At 36.8% G+C, this 23887-nt stretch overlaps 1 protein-coding gene and 1 long non-coding RNA gene across 2 annotated transcripts in view; one reads left to right on the top strand and one right to left on the bottom strand.

Annotated features, from left to right (window-relative positions):
- Positions 1-502: 502 nt before the first annotated feature.
- Positions 503-15413, bottom strand: GRK1 (G protein-coupled receptor kinase 1). The gene is made up of 7 exons (XM_072412421.1): positions 14392-15413; positions 9118-9245; positions 5953-6110; positions 5373-5456; positions 4508-4632; positions 2722-2923; positions 503-1204 (listed from the first exon to the last, which is right to left on the bottom strand). The coding sequence occupies exons 1-7, from the start codon at positions 15091-15093 to the stop codon at positions 927-929; spliced, it is 1677 nt and encodes a 558-aa protein (XP_072268522.1). The 5' UTR covers positions 15094-15413; the 3' UTR covers positions 503-926.
- An 8197-nt stretch (positions 15414-23610) lies between these two features.
- Positions 23611-23887, top strand: part of LOC140321837 (uncharacterized) — a 2821-nt gene continuing 2544 nt past the window's right edge. Inside the window, exon 1 of the long non-coding RNA XR_011919016.1 lies at positions 23611-23668. This is a non-coding gene — a long non-coding RNA (uncharacterized lncRNA). The remainder of the gene's footprint in view (positions 23669-23887) is intronic.

Below are 23887 nucleotides of genomic sequence, written 5' to 3'. Positions count from 1 at the left end.
TCAGCTAATATGGACAGCTCATAAAGACTGCAAATTATATCCTCTGTTAACTAAATAGAGTGGTGATCATGCTTTTCCACATGATGAGTTTGTTAACAAAAGCACAATATTTGTCTTAAAAAAAAGAATTTACATCTAATTGATATTAAATATGTAACTAATAAATATTTAGGGGTAATTTAAAAAACAAAATAGGGGAAAAATGTACTGCACATAAACTGTTGTGTTTTGTCTGTTAACATCTAAAAATGCAGTTTAGTTTTTAGAGCTCTATTTATAAAACAGGAAATCTGACATTCCCTCAAACATTCCCTGGTGGGAATCAAGTACTGCTATTGAATCATATGGACTTGGAAGAATCTGTATGAATGCTTAGTTTTTATAACTTTATTCTGTAACCTAAGATCTGTGCAATCATAGGAATAAAACAATAATTTCTAACATCATTTCAAATATGAATTTAAAATGATTAAATGAATTTAAAATGATTAAAGTAATACACTTTAGAACAAGGTTTTTTATTAAAAAGGTTAAGCTTTAGATGTATACCTGTATGATCTTACTACTACTACTATTTACCTAGACTGGACCAGCCAATGGTATGAGGCAGGACATAGACAACCTATATATAAATTAAAATACAATGAAATCCAACAAGCACACTGCTCAAGATGAAAATCTTGGATGAATCAAAAAATTAAAAATGAAGTTAACCTGCTCACAGTTTACAGTTTACAGTTCCCAGTGCCATGCTTGTTGCCTGTAGCCTGTCCCTAAATTGTTTCATATGCACATTTTGCAGAAATTATTTGCTAAAAATCTAATGTATCCAATTAAGTGCTTTGCAGGTCTGAATCTTCTTACAACAGGACATGAAGTTCACACAAGAAACAGACAAAAATATCATTACAAAACTTGCAGGTCCTCTATGCAATTCGACACACTCCAGATTTAGCCGAGTTGTCATTAGCTGTGGAATTTCTTCTGACATCATTTAATTCTGCATTTATTTCTTCAAAAATGCCAGTCTCAATCATTTCCTCCTGCCATGGTATAGGGATGTTGCCTGAAGCAAACTCGTCAAAAAACTGCTTGTCATTATCTTCAATGTTGACCCCTTTAACTGTTGAAAATGCACCGACATCCTGAATATCCTTAGCGTAGACAGTTCTGGAGTCAGGGGCGAAAGGTGGAGGAAGAATACCTTTAAAAGTGAACAAAAGGAAAGATGAGAAAAACCTCTGCAATAAAACAGGAACTGTAGGTCTGATAGTCAAAAATATAAGGTGATCCTGTACAACAGTGGTCCCCAAGGAAAAGTTTGGTCGTCCGCAGCTCTGTCCCCTATATGGATACAACTTGCCTCATCTCCCATTGCAGGCTCAGGCCTGCTTGCTGAGCCTGAGATGTGAGAGTGGGCGGGTTCTGGCATCATGACGCCACTCTCGGGGAAGTTGCTTCCTCTTTGAGTGACACACGGCTCCCCACGCATGCGCGGTCCGGATTCCATGAAGTTAGTGGTCCGTGAGGTCCGAGAGGTTGGTGACCACTGCTGTGGAAAAAAACAAAACTCAAAATTTCTGCAGTATATGCCTGTCCTAACCTTAACCTTTCCTTCCCGCTACAAGACAAAACTTGATCAAGGTTACTGCAGCACACATGACTATGCCCAGCTCCTGGCTCACTCAGGTACCAAGCAATACATTCTGGAAAGCAGGAAACCTATATGTATGCCTCATACACAGATGTAGCAATTTTTTTTTTGGTTCTAAAATGGGAAAATAGGGTAGTAACATCATTGGCTTGCTATGCAGAATCAATCAAAGTTTGGATTAGCCATAAAAAGAAGTTTCATTATTTTTATATGTGATCCATCTCTTTTCATTCATAGGCCCTGATTTATTGAAGCTCTCCAAGGCTGGAGAGAATACACCCTCATCAGTGAAGCTGGGTGATCCAGCAAACCTAGAAATGAATTTCCTAAAAGTCAGACTAGAATGGTGAATCTATTCGAATATGATGGATAGATAAAAAGATTGGTAAATTAATTTATATAATTATAATTTATAATAATTTATAAAATCTTACAAAATAATTTACCATGCATCGTTTGTCTTTTTTCTTTAGAGACAGAGATTGGTCTTTAATGCTGCCCCAAAGCAAGACCTCTCTACTTTGTGAAGGATCTATGTTTGTAATTTTCTATTACATTTTAAAATAATTTTAGAACCATTGCTCACCTAGATATTTTATTCCAGAAAACTGGTGTCATTTGCACAAATTAAGGGTTCGTAAACAATTGGATGAAAATAAATAGATCAGCAGTCAGACAAAAACATCTTAGAAATTACTAACTGATAAAAGGCTCAATAGGTTAAGCGATAAAGACTGTTATCTGCTCTAATTTAACCATTATTTACAGCAATGGGAGTAAATGAGAAAAACAACCGAAAAAGAAAAACATTTCCATGATTGAAAAAAATAATAGGAGATGAAAGCCGAAATGCAGGCAGATATGAAAGATACAAATAAATACAGCTATGTTATAACCCTCTATGGCAGAGCAGAATAAAAATCCTTTGGCAGATCAAACAGTTGCCTAAATGTATTTAACTTGATATTTAGTTGTTTACTGAGTTCAGTTTTAAATTTAGATATATCATATTGGTAAAAAAAAACAAGGCTTTTTCATTACAATAGTGAAACTTGTAACAGACTTACCAGCTTCAAGCTTCCTCCAGTTTATTTCTCTGAAGAAAGGAACTTCTCTCAGATCGTTACAGTTTCCATTTCTAAACCCAAGGCGTTTCTTGGGATCTTTTTCCAGTAATCCTTCACAGAATGATTTGCTCTCAACACTAAACTTCTCTGAGTATGTCACAGCCTCATTTATGACTCTGCTCTTTAACTCCTTGGGTTCAACCTATTATACCAAACAAACAGGGGAAAAAGATATACCATTTACTTTACAAAATGAAATGCAAATGTAGGATCTGTTATCTGGACAAGGGTTTATTTAGTTTAATTATTTTTGTAATAAAAGTGATCTTTAAATGAATGAACTTGTAATTTTTTCTGAATAAAAAGCTTATGCACCCATCGAATCTATGCCCACAAAGAGTAATTATTTTTAATATAAATCATTAGCCAGTTTTGAACTTATTACTCTAATTTAAACATCAACATATGTTTCATGGCCTGGCTTGAGAATGTGTTGTTGGAGTGCTCATGCCACTTACTCGTTGAAATAACCTTTTGGGCACTCGAACACCCATTGTTCATTCATGCCAGGACAGAAGAGAGAATGTGTGTCTCACGACATGAGCAATGCTCAGGAGATCCAGCAGTACAAGCTGACACTACTGGACACGGGCCACAACAGAATGGTGCCAGTGTCTGAGACCCCAGGACAGAGCCAGTCTTTCCTCCAGACCTCACTGGGACATGACCCACAGTATGTGAGCCAAGAGCGTATTTTGTGACAACTTTTTCCAGTCTAGCCTTCCCTTAGTACAGTTGCACCACCAGTCCTGTCCCTATCATCCCACTAGTATCTCAACATATGGGTATTACTGATTTATTTAAGGACTTTGATATAGGCCTTGTCTACCAGATTTGAACTGGAGGCAAAGGATAAAAAGCTGGAGACCACCTACCAGATGGTCCTCTTTGAGTTTAAACAGGATATAGCCAAGGTAGCTGAGACTGGTGATGTCCTAGAGGAGGAACATCTAGCCTGAGTTTTTAAATTGGAAAGGAAAATGGACTTTTAATGGAAAGTTATCAACAGCTGGTGTCCCAATAATTATCAATGGATGACTTTGAGATGAGGACACAAAGAAATAATATTCATCCATATGGCATCCCTGAGGACTTTGAAGCTGACTCTCAGAAGGGTACATATCTTTAATCAACATTTGGTAGATACCTCAGCCCCCTATACTGAATTGACCAGAATTCTTTGCCAGCTTGACTAGGCATGCCAGATCCTGATAGGCCTGGAATTGTATTTTGAAAAGTGCATTTTTTTATTACTAGAAGCTACTTTGAGGGCAGCTTGAGAGAAAATTTCAGTGAATCGCAATTCCACATATGAAAACTCTTTGGATGAGGCATCATTGTAAACCATTATTGTAGAAAAGCTGTTGCCACCTATTAGTTTCTGTCCTTGATTGTCCATCAATCGGGGACCATTTTCTTTCTGCAATCTATAGCAAGAACATAGTTTGTTTTTGACTAACATACAAACTATAAGCATATGCAAATGTTTGTTTCAATTTCTGATCAATATTTGAGGAGTGGTAGTGCCAGCAGTACATTGTGAGAATGGCTCAAAAGGTGCTATTCATCATAATACTGGTACAAGAGAAGGGCCATAACAGATATTTCTCTTAGACTCTTGAAAAAACTAATGATACACAAATTGTAAAAGGAAGCATCAAATGTAATATCCTAAGTTATCTGACATGTTATTTAGCTATCATTTTTAAAAAAGGTTATGTATTACCTTCTCCCCTCGGGATCGAAATGGGCCGCGTGCAGCAATCATCTCATACAGAGTTACACCCAAGGAAAAGTAATCCACCGAGAAATCATATTCCTCTCCATTCAGCAATTCTGGAGCCATAAATCCTGTAAAGAAAATCTATGTAATTATATAGTACATCTATGAATGCTACACTGTCATATATTGGTAGGAATTTTTCTTATACACTGGGACATTAAAGTTACAAAAATAAATTGAAGATGTCAATTACTTATTGCTTACCTTTTACTGGCTACTGGAGCCATTTTTATCCTACATGATCCCTCTAATTATATCAGTCCAGGGGGACACTCTAATTCTTTCTGTAACAGTGGTGCAGATTGGGTTAAAATGTAGTCAAAACTTCTATCATGTATACTTGTTTTGTGTCAAAATAGGAATGTGGATATTGTTCAGATAGACGTTTTTGGAAATTTAAAGTCATTGGATAAGCATGGCAACCAGATAGCTAGTGTTTTCAGGAGGTAGTCAGCACTGGCAGCCTCTTTATTTTCAGAACAGGTTTCCCATATCCTAAAACCAATGCCAAACAGCACTCTAATGTTGCATGCAGTTTTAAATTCCACCTGAACATTTATAAAAAAAAGGAGGTGGTATGCACTTGTTACTATATAATTAGACCCCTATATCACACATATAAAGCACAGATAACATTTCTGTTATATACTAACATTATATCAATTTTCAGTTAATAAAAAGTTGACAAACAATAAAACACAAATGTCACTTTCATTTCTTGTCAGCATTAACCATAAAAATTCCACAGTAGTTAGACTAGTAGGACTTGAGACATTACACCTAATGTAATCACATACACGCAGGTTACCTGGAGTTCCAGCATAGCCCTTGGTTTTGTTTTTCTTCTCCTTCAGTTCCACAGCAAGCCCAAGGTCAGAAATGCGGACATTTCCTGAAATGTAAACACAGACTTTGTTCTACAGGACCACACTTTACACCGGTTTCTCTTTCAGCCAGAGCTTCATATATATTATTATTATTATTATTATTATTATTATTAATAATAATAATAATAATGAAAATAATAATAATAAAAAAGATAATACCATCTGCTATTTTTAAAAAAAAATCTCTAGCACTTACTGTTTTACAACTCTTTTCTTTACACCAAAATTTTTTCCATAAGCTAGTTTATGTATTCTGAGTTTCTTTCAATTTCATTACTTAAATTGTATTCCAAACTAGCCCATCCATACTATGTTTTTAAAGGAATGTTGCCATTATGTATAAATGAATTATATTTGTTGCTTATTTCTATTGCACTTTGCATATTGCTGTTTTTCATACTGAGTAAGTCAGTACCTGCACATGAGTTTGCTCTTTAAGGTCACCTGCTAGGGAGAAATACAACAGTGACTATGTAACATTAACAGAATAAATATTCATACCATCATTATCTAATAATACATTTTCAGGTTTCAGATCCCGATAGATGATCCTGTTTTGATGTAAGTGTTCCATGCCACATATGATCTGAGCAGTGTAAAAACAGGCTCGAGGTTCATCAATACCTGGATTTTCCTCATCCACATTATAAATGTGAAACCTTAATGCAAAAAGATTTTAAAACAGGTATCAATGATATAGCAAATCCAGTTTATGAAACAAGCAAATAGTTTGTTACCCCAGTAATAAGAAGAAAATAAACTAATAATATTATCAGCATGAAACTCAGATTTATCACCCACGTAGATCAATTTTACCATAGGAGTTGCAAGGTATCAAGTACCAAGTGTTTGGACTATTATATATATGGCTTGTGTAACATGACTATATCAGTCTGTCACAAAATGGCCTTACAGGAATTTGTATGAACATAATCGCAACAGTTTCAATTCAAACAATTCTAACTGTAATTCTCATACACTCTCATTCAGATTTCTATTTAGTAATAGGAGGAGTATTGCAGACAGACAATGGCAGAACCACTTGTCATAGTGAGGGACTATAGCAACTGCCACAGGTTTTCTGACTTTTCCTATCATTTGGCACTCCTGAGAGAGGCTAGCCAGCAACTAGTTGTTTGATTTGGCTGAAAGCATCTCGCTATCCCCACACAGATCCAAAAAAACTTTCTCAAGTTTCTTTATTCCAAAAAAACTTTCTCAAGTTTCTTTACTAAAGAACAAAATTACCCCTTAGAGCACAACTTTTAATAAAACAAAAAAATCTATTTTCCTTTAAAGGTGTAAAGCTATTGATCCCTTCACAGACTGAGTCCAGTAGGTCCCACGCCGTCTTGTCTTCCTTCTTTCCAGCGCAGACTATACCTCGTGTGCCACCATCTTTTTGTGTCTTCTTCCGGGTTCTTTTTCTTGCACTGCACAGGTGCAGGATCAGATGTCATGCCTTCTAAAATAAGTGTGCTGATCTTACAGCGCATGCTTTTTACACTCCCGGAAAGTGTCTTCTTGGGCATGCGCAGAAAGACTATATTGCAACTTCCTATTATACAAGAGGTATGTATCTAAGGAGGCTGCGGGTTGCCTATTTAGTCTTTACCACCATGAAGGGCAGAGGCCCTTCCCAAAAAAAAAATTTAAAAATTTAAAAACACATTTTTTTAAAGCGAAGCCATCATAATTTATAATATTAAAAATGTGATGATAGGTCTTTTAGGTATTTTTTGGCTAAGTTTTCACTTTTAAAACTCATGTACATGGGCTTTTACATGCAACTGAGCTGCTTTTCTACTCCTTTCTACTAAGTCAATTTGAATTCAAGAGTAACTTTAGGCAGCACAGTCTAACTAAGAGGGATCTTAAAACAACTCCTTAAGCAACTGGGAGCAAATTAAAGCTAAACTAAAGACCAATAAAATTCACCTGAAAGCATTATGAAGTTTTATGGTGCCAGTGTATGCCAATGAGTAGAATCTGATTGTTCTCCTTAAAAACTAGAAAGGTTTTTTTAACAAAAGAATAAAAAACTGTATAATCTGTTTAAACATAAATTAAGTATTTATTGATACACAATACAACCCCTAAGATTTTATTGAAATGTGGTTGGATTAGGTGGGGAGATGATTGGCCTGCCCTTTTGTACTATTTTATTAATTAATCCCAGCAGTGCATTGAATACATAATTAGTGAATATATTTACAATGTAGTCATTTACAGAAGATACATCAGGGTATATAGAAGGTATCTGTGCTGGACACAAATCATAACATTTTACAATATAGGATTATTTTACACATCATTGTGAAATTTAGAAATAACAAAACATGCCTGGTTAGGAAAAGATGATTTGTAAACATTTTTATGTTTCCTAATAAATGTTTCATTATTTGCTTTGTGGGAACTTTAAAAAGAATGAAGAAGGGATTTTGCACATGTACATACCTAAACATGTTTAGTAAAGAGAGTGCTATAAAAGCTGTACATTACAAAGCAGGAGGATATTATTTATGGATATTTGTTATGTTGAGGTGTTATGAGAGTTTAATATTCTTAACGAAAGTTGCAGAAATAATATTTTTCATTAGGATAAATCTGTGAATGAAAGGGTATCTAGATTCTGTGGAACTACGAAGTTCCTGTGCTATTATTGTCACTCATTGTGATGAGACCTGGCATGGATTTACATAACTGGATAACATTTTTCATGAAGACATATTTTTAGAGATGTAATCAAGGGTTTTTTTTTTTGTTCTTTTTTAAGAGAAAAATAGGTAAGCATATGTTATTTATTTGAATAAACTGTGTTTCTATCTTTCTCTTATATAAGCCTGTACTTACTGATCTGAATGGGAGAAAGTACTGTAAATCTGGAGCACCCATTTTTAAAGGGGCTTCAAGATTCCACCATAAGTCCTCCCACCCCACCTCCCACTAAATGGTTGTAGGTAAAAGACCCTGTCCCTCAACTATGCCCCTCCCCATTGTTTAGAGAAGACATGGGAACTCGTTTGGACAAGAAGGATGGGCCACTTTGCTAGATCTCCCCTTTACATGCCACCCAGGCTGCCTTGATATGGGTCTGGTAAAATGATTCCACTTCGAAGGTGTTCACATACTATTCAGTAGGTCTTTCAGTAGGTGTCAATCTGAGAATCAAATGATTTAGGAATGTTGTAGATCAAAACACTGTCATGCTAGTGTTCAAAATTCTAATGCATACCGACCCCTTTGCCAGAAATAAAAATAAATTTCAGGTTGGCACAGGTCCACCATTTCCTCCAGCAATTTTGGTGACAAGACTATGTTCAGGGGCTTTGCAAATACAATTAACAGCCTTAAACTTCAATGCAAATTTGATTAAATGGAAATATTCAAATGAATTTGTATGTTATTCGAATATTCTAATAATCAAATCTGGCCAAATGTAGACCTCATTCCTAAAAAGAAAACAGGAACTTCTCAACTACAACCTAATTTACTTATAAAATTACTTCAGTTCTTAGAAAGACTTTGTTGATGCATCTGCCGCAGAGATTTTAATACCCCAGTGAGCATGTGCTGTGAACTCCCAAGAGTTGGCAATTTGGCAATTTTGTAGACATAAAAAATAAATCATCCTAACATTACTAATATACATTTTTCATGACTTACCGTAGGTCACCTCCATTCATTATAGTCATAACTAAGCAGACTTCATTTTTGGTTTGGTATGCATATGCCAAAGAGACAATAAATCTACTGTGAACTTTAGCAAGGATCCTTTTTTCCACCATTGCACCCTGCAATAAGAAACAAGAGTTCTATAAGTCATGTTGCATTATTTACTCATCAATAACATAAATGCTCACATTGCTAGTTTGAAATAATGTTTATCAGTACTCGTCAAAGATTCTGAAACTAAAAACTAGTTAAAAGCAATCAGAATTGATTGGCATTGGATTAGTATTTCTATATTAACCCCTATAAATTACCTTTATAGATATTTAAATCTGACCTTGATTAGGTTTTATAAATGGTCAATGATCCGAATTACAGAGGTTGCAACTTGAGTCGCGTGACTTGGATTTGAGTCTGACTTAAGTCGCCTAATGAATGACTTGCAACTCGACTTGGGGGTTTTGCCCAGTGACTTGCAACTCGACTCGTGACTTGCTTTACCTGCTGACAGCTGAAGGGGGAAGAGAGCAAGACAGTGAGGCTTCTGTAACACCGCCTTCCTCCCCGCCTGCTTCGGCTGTCCGAGGAGAAAGCCATGGACTTAAAATGCAAGAAAGCTGGGGAGGAAGGTGGTGTTATGTCACAGATGACTAACTGCCTTCCTCCCCATCTTTCTTGCATTTAAAGTTTTCTCCTCTGACAGCTGAAGGCAGGGGAGTAAGGCTGTGTAACAAAAGTCTCACTGTCTTCCTCCCTTCCCCCTTCAGCTGTCAGAGGAGAAATCTGTGGACTTAGAATGTGATCCTGGGCTCAAGAACAGGATCAGAGCTCTGTTTCTATATGGGGACAAATGGGGATAAATGAAGTGACTTGACTTGGGACTCAACTTGGAGGAATTCTTGGTGGCTTGACTTGGGATTTAGTGTCAATGACTTGGGACTCGACTTGGACTTGAAGGGTGACGACTTAGTCCAACCTCTGCCAAATTATTAGGTGTTACATGTTCAACAGAAATGTAAGACATGAAAGAAGCATGAGCCTCATAGTCTCATTTACTATAGTGAATCTTCCTGGTGACTTTGTATGTCAATAAAAGCTTCACTGTATGGTAATACAATGTTATTAGGCTTATTTTATCACCAAAAATCAGTTTAAAAACACAGCCCTTGATAAGCCATGTCAATGTTTTGTATATTTCATCACACTCAGTTTGGACTCATTAAATTACTTGTAATAGGTATATGGAATAAAAATCCATCTCATGGATTAGGCCCCTCTATCCCCATATGATCTATCAGAATGTTACACTGTAATCACTACCTAGGTCATGTGATGGATGTCACTGCAGCTCAATGCCAAGCAGGTCTTTTGCCTCCACACAGCACCCTCTAGTGGTGCCTAGGAACAGCCCAGTTAACAAATACCATAGCCAACACATGTATAGGTCATCTCAATTGACCATACAGAATTAATGTGTTGAAATATTAAGTGTCATTTTGTGATGACTAATAGCATTTAAACCAAAAGATTCAGTGACATTGCATCATCATTTATAGCCACAAGGTGAATCAGTGAAACAACTCACTGCATTTAAGCATGTAGACATTGTCAAGACAACCTGCTGAGGTTCGAACCAGGCATCAGAATGGGGAAAAAAGTGTTGTGTCATGGTTGTTAGTGCAAGGTGGGCTACACTGAGTATTTTAGATACCACTGATCTGCAGGGATTTTAAATCACAAGCATCTCTAAGGTAAAAATATCCAGTGAGCGTCAGCTCCCTGGGTGAAAATGCCTTGCTGACGTCAGGGGAGAATGGTCAGACTGGTTTAAGGTAATAAAAAGGCAATAGCAACCTTAATAACTACATATGAAACCAAAGGGTTCAATTTGCACAGGAAAAACATTGCCTGTCTCGATTTCTGCTGTGACACTGGTAGGGTCAGGAGTTGGTGTTAACAACATGAAAGCAAGGATTCATCCTGCTTTGTATCAATGGTTCAGGCTGGTGGTGGTGATGTATTGATTTGGAAATTATTTTCTAGGCCTCTTAGTACTATGATTGGTTACCCATCGTCCGATGTCTACTTCCAGCAGGATAACATGCCATGTTACAAAGCTTAGATCGCCTCTGTTTCTTGAGCGTGGCAACTCATGTACTCAAATATCCTCCACAATCACCAGATTTCAATCAGATAGAGCACCTTTGGAACGTAGTGGACCAAGACATTTGCATTGTGGATGTGCCCCACAAAATGGACGATGCTTTAATGTCAACATGGATAAACATCCTTCAGGAATGTTTCCAGTACATTGAAGAATCATCATTACATTGAAGAAATACATCAATTCTGAAAGTAAAAGCAGGTTTTAACCAGGTATGATATGATTACAGGAGATGTAATTGTTTCTGAGGATCAGAGTTCACAAATATTCAGAACCATTTGGTTTTACTGCATTCAGTATTGCCATTCCACAGAATATTTGGTGTTAATGCTCCAGACTTCTTCCAATACTAGCTGTTTTCTGGAAGAACAAAGTTTCAGGGGACCTTAGGGGCCTTAAGAGAGCCATTTAACTTTTGTTCCTTTTGTCAGAGCCCCTTCTACATTCTTATTTCCTTTCCTCTCCCCTTTTTCTTCTCCTCTTCCTTTATCTTTTTTTACGTTTTCTCTTTCTTTTCTACTTGCTTACAGTTTCTTGATATGTGTGTTAAAAAGCATTGTTGCCACAAACGTGATTTCTTTAAACATGGAATATTATTGCTAGTTTTAGAAATTCTTTGTGTCAGCGGTCTGCAACCTGTGGACCATTGGGGGTTTGCGAGAAATTTTTGGTGGTCTGCAGCTGTGGCTGGTGCACCCCCCAGCGAGGTCAAGAGAAGTACCCCACTTGGGGGCGCACTGGCCAGAGCCGCGGACCATGTCTCCCATATGCATCATAGGCTCAGGGCATTGGGTGGGTTGTGTCTCTGGACACAACCTGCTCACTCTCCCATCGCAGGGTCAGACCAGTGATGAGAGAGTAGGTAGGTACTGGCATCATCATGATGTCACTCTGGGGGAAGTTTCTTCCTCTTTGAGTGACACACGGCTCCCTGTGCCTGCGCTGTCCAAAGCCGGTAAATTTAGTGGTCCGTGACGTCCAAAAGGTTGGGGACCACTGCTTTATGTGATTCAGTTTTCCTTTGTAAATTCAGAAAGTTACCAGTTGATCTATATCTTATTTTATGTAATCTTAATAATCTATAATCTTGATGTTGTTTTTGGCATTGGTATATAGTATTAAAACAAAATTTGCAAGAAAAAGAGCAATCTTTGCATACCAAGTCTGAAATCTTTCCCCATCCTAATATGACATAGCTGGAAGCAACCAATCATGAATCATTAGCACTTTCACATGAGAGGAAAGAGAAGGACTCATATGCTGTCCATACCCAGATGTACTGGGTATCGTTCTTAATTCCCAGTGTCCAAAAACGTACAGTGATATACCTTTGATTTCTGATACAAGTTATGGGGGTGTGTAGCTAGTATTACAATGGGTGCAAATGGGAAGGTCAAGATTTCCAGCATTTTTACTGTTAAAATAATGACCTATTTATATACTGAGCACTAAATATTAATCATTCTAAACAAGTTTCACTTATACTATTATACTGTTGTTCTATATTGTTCTCAAAAACACTTCAGGTAACCAGAAATAGTAAATATATAATAGCAAATATTTCTTAGAAGTTCTCTACCTTTTCAGAAATTATTGCAGTAACATAGTATCACATTGTCACATAAACTAAGTTAAAACAGTCTATGTTTCTGCTATTACTTTCTCATTGTCTAATGAATCATTTGAACTTAATTCCCCTAGCATGATACTGTTATCATCAGGAAAGCACCTGAGATTTACAGCACAATAACCTAAGCCCAGAAAAAGAATCCAAACGATGTACCGGTAGGGATATTTATGGTTTTACATTCTTGGGTTGAGTAGGTGTGAAAGAAGAAAGAAAGAATGAACTAGTCAAATAATAAAAAAGGAAGTAAACAGAAATGCTTGAAAACATAATTGCTGTAAAAATGCAGTAAAACCCAGTAAAAAATGGCAAAATGTGGCATATATGTTTTCCAGCATTTTCTAGTGGTTTTAGGCGTTTTCCCCAGCGTTTAACCTGAGGCTTTAAAAGCCCATGTTTAAAATTCCTATTCATTCCAATGGGCTAATCTACACCCGGGCATTTCCTTGGGGCACGTTTTTGAGCAATATAGATAACGTTCCTTGCAACATTTTAAAAATTAAAATGCGGGGTTAACATGGGTAAACACGGGTAACGCGTCCATTGATTTTAATGGTTTTCGATGTTTTCCTGTGTTTTCCAGTTGTTTTCCGCATTTATAAATGCTTGAAAACCTAATCATGGTAACCCAGCCTTGAATAACTGACCCATAAAGGTATATTTCACATATACCAGCATTCTCTGTTGAGCTATTGAAGATAAAGATAAATTGAGTGAATCTGGTAATTTTTTAAATTTACTAGAAATGATTGATTATTCTTATCATTAGCAGCTATATACTTTTAAAGATGCTAATACGCCCAAAGAATATATAACTTTTAACTAACAAACCTATTTAATTCATAATATCTAGCTTCTTGCAGCATTTAATAAGCTTAATATGTTAAAATACAAGCAACGTGCTTTGCTCAGTATTGTTTTCTTGTTAATCATAAAAGTCTTCCGGCACTTTTTCCCATGGTTTCCTGTTTTTCACATACTAAAAGCTCAAATGCCTATTTATAATAAATGACTATATTATAACTAGCCTTAGTTCCTACCTGGAAGGGCAAGGGAAATATACTCCTCATGTTCCCTCAGGGTTACAGTTTAGACATTAAAATAATTTTGATGCATGTGCATTTATACATATACGATGCACAAGTTTTGTTTCCTTGTATTATGCAATTTAAATATCACCTACATCTAAATGAATAAAGTTACTTTCTAGTTAGTCTAAGGTAAATTACACAAATATTAGATAAATATTGGATAAACAGAAAAAAAGATTCCTACAACATCAGATCCAAGGACAAATTCTGCTGTGTGATTAACCATGACCTTATTAAGTCTAAGCTTCTAAAGAACAGACTGGTCATATGACCTTCAGCCAATCACAGAACTTCTAAAAACACATATTGAGTATAGCTATGCTCTCTTGTAAAAAAAACATAAAAAGTAAGACATAATGTTATGTATGCAAAAATCAAATGCTTACATCGAATCCCTTTCTTTTCTTCAAGCGTTTCTTGTTAAGTTTCTTGCAAGCATACATTTTCCCTGTTGCTCTCATTTGAGAAGCTGAGACCTCCCCAAATCCACCTTTACCAAGAATTCTAAAGTCCATGAACCAGTCCTCTCCGATGGGCTGAGCTTCTAGCCATTTCCACTGAAGGAATCTGGAAAAAAAATTGCCTTCTTTGTACTGTGAAAATGCATTTTCCTTTAAATAATCCAACGTAGATTGAAGTAGCTCTTTAAAGAGCCCATCTGGAACCTTGTTATATTCCTCAACTACTGGTGCAATTTTTTTCTCATCTAAATAGATACAATAATACTTTGAATGTGGATCAAGAAATTTATTGATGATGCCAGCAGCTTTTCGAAACCGGTCGTCATCCTCAGCAACATCGTAATCCTCAATTTCACCCCAAATTTTTCGAGCAGGGATAAATTGCTCCACAGTTCCCAAAAACTCCTGAAACAACTTCTTTCCAATGGGTTGCTTGACACAAATGTTTTCAAATTCCAAATCAAGCTGATCCTTTAAATGCTCACACTCTGATAGTGGAGGCAGTTTAAGCTTGGAACGAAACTTCTTGTTTCTTGTAATTTGAGGGTTGAAACCTCCATCAAAGCTACCACGAGCTGTAATATATGCCGAATTGGCTACCACTGTTTCCAATGCCCCAAAATCCATCTTTGATTGTTTAGTCTCCTGGGCCAAACATGAACTACTTGGTAGCTAGAGAAAGCAAATCTTGACTGAAAGGAAGTTTAGCCCACACTGCATTCAGTGCTTCCAGGCTTAGCAAAATCCCCTTGAATTATAGACTAAGGACTTCAATCGGTTACTTGGTGTCTATGATACTGTGCATGGAAAAAGGACAGGCACAAAAATCCTTTGATAAATGTAAAAAAAAATACAACAATACAAAAGCAAGATGGAAAATCACCCCTGAGGTACAGTAGTAATCCAGAGCTTGAGTGATATAATGCAAGAATGTCTTATTAAAAGAGATAGCTAAATGACAGGTGAGGAACTAATACCCCTGAGTCAACACCTCTATAAACTCTTTATCCACTTAGGTAGATAATGCGACTCCCTTTCTCCCTCTCTCTCCATCATTATCTTTTAAAACATATTCTGTTCTTACAACCACATGGACAAAACACTATTTCATATTTGACATTCTTCCTACGAGTCTGAAGTGTTACTCTGCAAGAAAAAAAATGCTGATTTAGCTGGACAGCTAGAACACTACAGTGGCATGTATAATGTTAACAACTCTAATATTAATAATATAACTGCCCATATTAGATATTTTGCTTAGTAGCTAACTAGCATGTATGTTAGCTTTTAACAATAGATAATATATATTTATTCTGGATTATTTAAAGTATATATAATATGTTAGGGAAAAAGAAAAATAAACAGCATTAAGTTTATCTTGCAAAGACAAGCCAGTTCTCTCATTGAAGTGGAAATAGGATTAGAGTCTTTACAGACATATATAAAACAAAATCTCCAGATTAGTGCAGGCCTTCTCCAGTGTGTGTTACAGGACAGTCAGATTGGCTCTGCTGAGTTGGAGTGACTGCTATTTATCCAGAGGCCACAATTGTTATAAAGATGTGTGTTATAATTCCTATTACTGACTGTAATTCAGGCATACAATGCTGGCTGCATCTGAAATACATTTTTTAATAGTTTGGTAATTTGCTCACCTAATTTAAAGTTAGTTCTTACGAGGGGGTGCTGAGAAGTTCCTGGCTTTGCCCAGAAAGAAGAGAGCAAGAGTTATGAAATAACACATTTATTCAACATATTCCTCCCTGAGACTGATGCACTTGGTACAGCGTAGTTGGAGCTTTTCTAGACCGTTCAAATAAAAGTCCTTTGGTTGGGCCGCAATCCAGCTCTCAGCAGCATTTATGACGTCAGAAATGTCCTCAAAACGTTTCCCCCTCAGGTGTTTCATCAAATTTACGAACAGATAATAGTCCTGAGGGGCCAGGTCAGGTGAGTAGGGGGGATGGTGGACCAATTGGAAACCCAGGGTGTTCAATTTGGCAGCCACAACATTGGAACAGTGTGCAGGTGCATTGTCCTGCAAAAAAGGATCCCTTTGGTCAAATTTCTACGGCATTTTATCCTAATTGCCTCCTTCAGCTGGTCCTGGAGGTTATTATAATACTGTCCAGTGATACTAAACCCTGAGATAGGTAATCCACCAACAGAATACCGTCTTTGTCCCTGAAAACGGACACCATGACTTTTTTGGCCGATTTCTGGGTTCGGAACTTCTTCAACCGCGGAGACCTGCTGTGGCGCCATTCCTTTGACTGGAGCCAGGTTTCATCCTTAGTCACTAACCTAGCCAAAAAGTCCTGTGCAGCTTCAAAATGGGCCAAAACGGCTTTGAATGCTTCAACACCTTCTGATCACTGTTCAAACATTTCAGCACCCACTTCACTTAAAGCTTGTGCATGTCTAGGATAGTGGTGATAACAAACCCAACAAGTTCCCGTGAGATGTCCAGTATCTGGGCTATCTTTTTTGCGGATATTCGCCAATCCTCAATAATCAGGCCATATACAGCATCGCAGGTTGCCGGGTCAGTTGAAGTTGGGGGGCGCCCATTGCTGGGCTCATCTTCAATGGTGAAATGCCCGGTCTTGAAACGAGATATCCAGGTTTTGTCAGTGCTGTAGGGAGGACACTTCTCCCCCAGGGTTTGTGACATCTCAGTGTGAATGTTCTTTGCTGACTTTCCCTGGAGAAACAAAAACTTCATGACGGCCTGTAACTCCAACGACATGAAACTTTGCTTGCGCCTCTGCCATCACAGCTTCTCACTAAAAGAAAAAAATAGTTTTAAGAATCGCAAAGACCTGATATATGCACAGGTACATACTAAGATATTACTGTCATATGTCAGATTCTAATGTCAGACTGTCATATGACCCCACACTCATTTTTCTATTTCATCTATAATAACACAAAGACTTGAGATAATCAATTGGCCAAATATGTAACAATCCCCAAATCTACGAGCATCAAAAAAGCCCTCAGCTAAACATTCTTCATGTGTCCATGCAGGAATTTTTTAGTCTGCTGAATATTATTTCTTCCAGTTTTAAAGCAGCACCAAAGTGACTACTTGCTGGCTCTCTTCTTTACTCAATAGGCAAAAAACACAAACTTAAGTGAACCAGTTTATGAAAACATATACTTGCAAACATTTTCTTGCAAGTCCTTGCACACTCCTTGTCTTTGCTATTATGCGGTATGTGTTTCAGTTAACACATCACCTTTTTCAAGACAATAAATTGATATCACTAGTCCCACAACAACAAATGAGCTGTCACATGCCATCACTTTTAGCACCTGCATACCATTTATTAATGATAAGTGCAGGGCTATCCTGGACTTTCTTAGAATTTTCTATCACATTCAAAACAAGCTTTTGTTTTGTAAGGTAAGATTACATATGGAAATGTTTTTAGGCAATAATAATTGCTTTAGAGGCTGTCCCTAAAAAGGATGTGGGTGGACAAAGTCTTTGACTTACATGCTTGCTGAGAGGAAGTGGATTTTGCCCTAGGGGCCTGCTTCAATCTCTACAACCTATTGTTTACCAGACTAGTTTTATGTGTTGATGTGTTTATTTAACTAAATATATTGTTTGTTGTTTTTTTAGTCTATCCAAAGAAAATGTTTTCTTTTTTTGATTGTTTTTTCAAGTAGAAATCATGCTTTCTTTTAGTTTACTTTTTATAATATATTTTTCCACTCATTTTAACTTGCATGCCTTTGCTCCGTCATTGAGAAGAACAATTGTGAAAAGATATAAAGTATTTCTTATTCTACAAAAGTAATCTAAATCGGCATGTACATATCCGTTAGTACATCTAGAAAACTCATTACTGGATTGGAATGATTTTTCAAACTAGCTGTTTTTCTTCATTAGTATCACATATGTTCCCAATTGTGCAGTCAGTTAGTCTTTTTATATTGAGAAAATGTGTCACTCTGCTGTTTAGTAACATCCTGTGTCAGGATAATACTAAATCCTGTGTCAGAATTCTCTAAACACGGACACGAGAAACCAAAGAAGAGCATTGTCTAAGAAGATTAGTATGAAAATTATAGGCAAGCATGATAAGGCAAAGGCTATAGGAACTCTCAAAGTAGCTTGATATTCTGTGTTTAAGGTCCATAGAACTATACATGCAACCACAGATGGGCAGAATGGACAAAATAGGCAAAAATATAGTGAGATAAAAAGACAAAAACAACTTTCGAAGAGATAAGCCAAGGTCACCAGTGTCTTATTGCCCCATCAGTTATAGTGGGCTTAATGGAAAAAGATCAGGACTCCACTGTTAAAAAAAATTACAAATCCAGACTACAATCTGCTAAAACACATAATGAAACCCCATTGCTTTTGAGCAATGAAATCTTACAACTTTCAAGACATTTTGGAGCAAATCATACAGCCTAATGACAGAAAACTATGTATCAGCTGCATGACATAGACCCTCCAACAGGATAACAACATAAATCACACAGTTAAAAGCACTTAAGAATGGCTAGGAACAAAACACTGCACTATTCTGATGTGACCTTGTACCCTATGACCGATAAGCCCTGATTTGAATTTATGGAAATTTTTATTTATGGAAAGAACTGAAACATGCAGTCGGGAGAAAGCACCCTTCTATTCTGACACAGCTGGAGCACTTTGCTCAGAAGGAGTGGGTCACACTACCTGTTGAAAGGTGTAGAAGTCTCATCGAGAGCTACAGGAAGTTCTTGTGGTTGCCAGTAAATATTGCGGAACAAAATAGAAGGTCAGGCATCCCATTGTTTTTTCCCATGCTATGTTAATTGGGGTCATTGTTTGAATTATTTTGTTGAGTCAAATCTTTAAAGCCAAGGCTTATATTCTCAAATACAGTATAAACAATGATAGGTGGACATTTAAAGTGATCAAAGTGATCACATGGTTAGGAGCCAGGTAACAAGGCTTCTGATCACTATCTGTCCATCACCTGTCCACCTTTCACAGGAAATTCACAAGCATTACAATTAATGATTCAGCAACAACTGTTCATAATTTAAAGTAGGTAGCCATGAAGCCCAGCTCACTAAGGCTTTATAAGTCCACAACCACTAATTAGAATCAGACTTTCAGTGCACAACTGATGCTGATTGGTGGAATGGAGACATTGCTTCAGTTTTTTAGTCTGAATGTGCTGGAATAACACTCTCCGGCCACTTAAGTACACCTGTTCATCAGCTTGTTAATGGAAATATATAAATAGTCAATCACATGGCAGCAACTCACTGCATTTAGACATTCATGACCTGCTAAAATTCCACCCAATGTCAGAATGGGAAAGAACGGTAATTTAAATGAGTTTGAATGTGGGATGGTTGTTGACTCTAGGTGAACTGGTCTGCTAAACAAAAACTGCTAATCTGCTGGGAATTTCACTAGAATCTTCTCTAGGATTTACAGAGAATGGGTCAAAAAAGGGAAAATATCTGGCACGTGGCAGTTTTCTGGGCAGAAAATTGCCTTGTTGATGGCAAACATCAGAGTAAAATGGCCAGACTGGCTTGTTTAAATCAAGGTAAGCAGATAATCATCTCCAAAAGTAAAACACATCAAACCTTAAAGCAAATGCGCAAAAGACCAAGTCGAGAGTCATGACTGTCAGATAAAAACAGGCACCTGAGGCTACAATTTGCATGGGCTCACAAAACATGGACTATAGATGATTAGAATAATGTTGCTTGGTCTAATGAGAATGAAAATGAGTTCCCTGTCCCCCAATGGCCTCCAGTCCTTCTGCAGGAAAAAAAGGGGTCCAACTACTAGCAAGCCACACCTATGTATGTGCTCTGCCCGTTAATGGTGAATACTGGGGAAGTAGATTGCCACTCCAATCTAAACCTTGGTTGCTCTCTAAACCCTCGCTAAGCAAACATTCTCCTCATTTATTTTTTGTTCACTGCACAGAAAATGAGCCAAGTCTCTGTAATGAGAACATAGAAAATCATGAAAACACTTTTTTGTTACAAACAGGCAAGGCAGGATGAAAAGGGCAATTGCATTTATTTCCTGTGTGGTTAATAGGAAGGGAATTGTGGGAAAGTGTAAACCTTTACCTTTCCTCAAAGTAGAAACCTTTTCCCTGAAATTCCATCAAAAAATAATAAACCAGGCAGGTCCTAATTTTCAAAAGGAGCAGGCAATTTACCTTGTGCAACAGAATAAATTTACCTGCAATTTTCTTAATTATACTCACCTGTCCTCTCTCCATTGAAAGCCTCCTAATCTGGTCCTCCACCAAGTGTCCGATCATTGGCCCTCTTCATTTACCAGGCCAGGATGATGTAACTCCCATTAATTAATTCACACTCAGCAGTCTCGGGGGATACCAGGACACCTGGCGTATCCAATCATCCTACACTAAGATGCAAATGCTTTTTTTTTTTTTTGCTTTTTGAAAACAATATTGTGAACAAGCAGGTGAAGTACATTTGTTTTGTTTGTTTATTTGTTTTTTTAATTAATGAACATTACCTGTATCTTTTGCACTACAAATCTTGCCAGCTTGCAGTCTTTGAATGCAGAACTTTAGTTCTACTTTAAATTAAGATAATACTTTTATTAACAGTGAACTTGATTATTTCCAGGCCCCTCAAAACCTGTGAAGTGATAACTTGTGTTCTGAAAACCTATTCCTGGTCAGTTACTGGCAAGATAACTTACAGTATTGATTTCCACACAAGCTTCCTTTAGGAACTCAAACCATTTGAACCTGACATTTCAGTTCTGTGCAGCAGTGCCACCATTTAAAATCTAATCTAGTGAGGCAGAGAAAAAGGTGAGTCTGATTTTCTGTTCAAGGTGCTAAGAAGTGTAAACACTGGAACAGAAGCACTTAAGTGGATCTACCTCTAAGAGATTATGAAGGCTGACATTGCTAAACAGTTTGTAAAGAATACTAATTTCCTGGATGTAAAACTGTTCTTTAGTGTCAGTAGTCTCAGTCATTTACCCGACCAAGCATGCAGATAACTGTGTGACAAGATGTGTAACAATTAGCTGAACATGTGAGCTGTATAATCAGTGGAATTAAAGAATGAGGATCAACATACCAATCAGACAAGATGTGGGAAATGGCAATTTACATAATCTCTCAGTGAGTTCATTTTTTTAAGATGAACATATTTCTGGTTTTGTGTTGTTAAAGATGAGCTGTTGAAAACACTGATTTAAGCTAAAGTGTATTCTTATAATATTTTGCCCTCCCTAGTTTCTCTGTTTCTAACCACCAACAAGCTAATCAAATAACAGTTAATTTCTGTTCTACAGCACATCTCATTTTATGACATTATTGCTAGGTCTTTGCAATGCAGATGGATCATGCCTAGTGGAAAGGACTATCAGGTTGCTGAACTCATGAATGATAGCACCCAATGAATAAAAGGGACAGACCAGGGGAGGGAAAAATGGCTAGATGATGTTGTCATCCCCTGGAGCGGTGTTTCTCAACTCTAGACATAGTGGGAACCCTTGAAATAATTTTTATTATACCATGGTACCCATGCTATTAATAATAGATCCACAGCTCACAGTACATTGTTGGTGGTCATTTGGAAGCCATTGAGAAGAATGTCACCCTTACAGATAGCCAAAAAGATCACTGGCATCTGAGAAACACAAAAGAACACTAAAGAAAGCCCTATTATTATTATTATTATTATTATTAATAATAATATTAATAAACAGGATTTTTATAGTGCCAACATATTATGCACCGCTGTACATTAAGTAAGGGTTGCCAATGACAGATGAATACAGACAATGGTACAGGGGGAGAGGACCCTAGGAACCTCTGAAGGAACCCTGGTTGACAAACACTGGTCTAGACAGTAAATTACAAAAAACCTTACACTTTGCAGTGAAACCAGTTGAACAAATAGGAGTAATTAATTTTAATAGGATTTATATTGAATAGCATTACTCATCACTAGCTGGCATTCAAGTTTCACTTGATCACTTTAGAACCTGATAGTAGGATTATTTGAATTAACTATACAGCTACACAGTAAAGGGCCAAAGAGAAAACTGCAGAATACCTCTTAAAACCACTTAAACCAACTTGTAAAAATGCTAGTCCGCACTTAGCACAATTCCATTTGTAAGAAATTTGTTTTATGTAAGGTTTAGTTCCTGTTTTCTATCTTCCTAATCTACTGCAAAGTTATAACAGGTAATGTAAAGTGTCGGAGATTCTAATGGCAATAGTTAGGGAGAAGCACTAGGACTCTTGTTGACCTCTAACACGTCATTGTAATTTTTGCAGACAGCTGTTGTCACTTTCAGTTGGAGGTGATTTGCAACATTACATAGAATGTAATAAACTAGATATCCCTTATCTATTCACCTAATTTTATCAATATATCTCTTCTTTCAATGACAGCAAAATCTCATTGACAGCTAAAGAAATTATGTGGCAGGATATACTATGACCCCAAGCAGCTTCATGTAGGCAATGACACTGCTGAGTCTTAAATCCAAGATTACAGCTCTTGACCTCTATCAGATCAAACACAGGGTATGTGAATAACTGGAAATCCTAGGCTGTAGAACAACTGAATTACAAACTACTTAAGATGGCAAATTAATCTATAGTGTAAACATTACAAACACATTTAGAATCTGAAAGGACGAAGTACTAATAGCGTAAGCAGTTCTATTGAATCAAATCAGGACTAACTGACAGCCATCATTTGGTTAAGCTTGTACAGCAGGATGGAGACTCACATGCAAGCCTGCATTATTGACATTGTATAGATAACATAGGACAATAGTTTCAATATGTGGTTAGCACAGAAAATAACCTTTTTCCAATGCTGTACTAAACACCGACCCCTTTAATTCTATGTATAAGTGTAAGATTCCTCATGTCTTACTGTTTACTGTGCAGTAATCAAACCTAAAAGGGATTACTTTAAAGTAATTTGCTATTTGTTAGCAAATGTTTTGAATCATGGAACAGATCCATTCCAGGTATCCTGGATAACCCAGGTTCACTGATGAAAGTCTTTCTTTTCCAGTCTTGAAAAGCATTTTCAATGTATTTGTGTTACTATTAAACCTATATTGTTTATTGATATTTTTTTATTATTTCAGATAATCCACTTTACACCCAAGAATCACTCAACTCCAATACTGAAGTGCTTACCAAAGGTTTGTGTTTTTTGAAACTCCTACACATCTTTACAAATTCAGGTTGCTTTATATGACATAGGCAACCAATCCCAGGCTGGAAAAGAAGTGCTGACGTATGTGAAAACATAGTAAAATTTACTTTGTTTTAAATTAGTTCCTAAACACTATTAAAGTATAGCTATGTACAAAACATATTTTTGGTTGTAGATAAAATGATTAGGAAATTTTAGAAGGGCC

This window comes from Pyxicephalus adspersus, chromosome 1 (assembly GCF_032062135.1).
Source record: "Pyxicephalus adspersus chromosome 1, UCB_Pads_2.0, whole genome shotgun sequence".
NCBI classification, from domain to species: domain Eukaryota; kingdom Metazoa; phylum Chordata; class Amphibia; order Anura; family Pyxicephalidae; genus Pyxicephalus; species Pyxicephalus adspersus.
The sequence above is the reverse complement of the archived record's forward strand: the minus strand, read 5'-3'. Positions and strand labels throughout refer to the sequence as shown.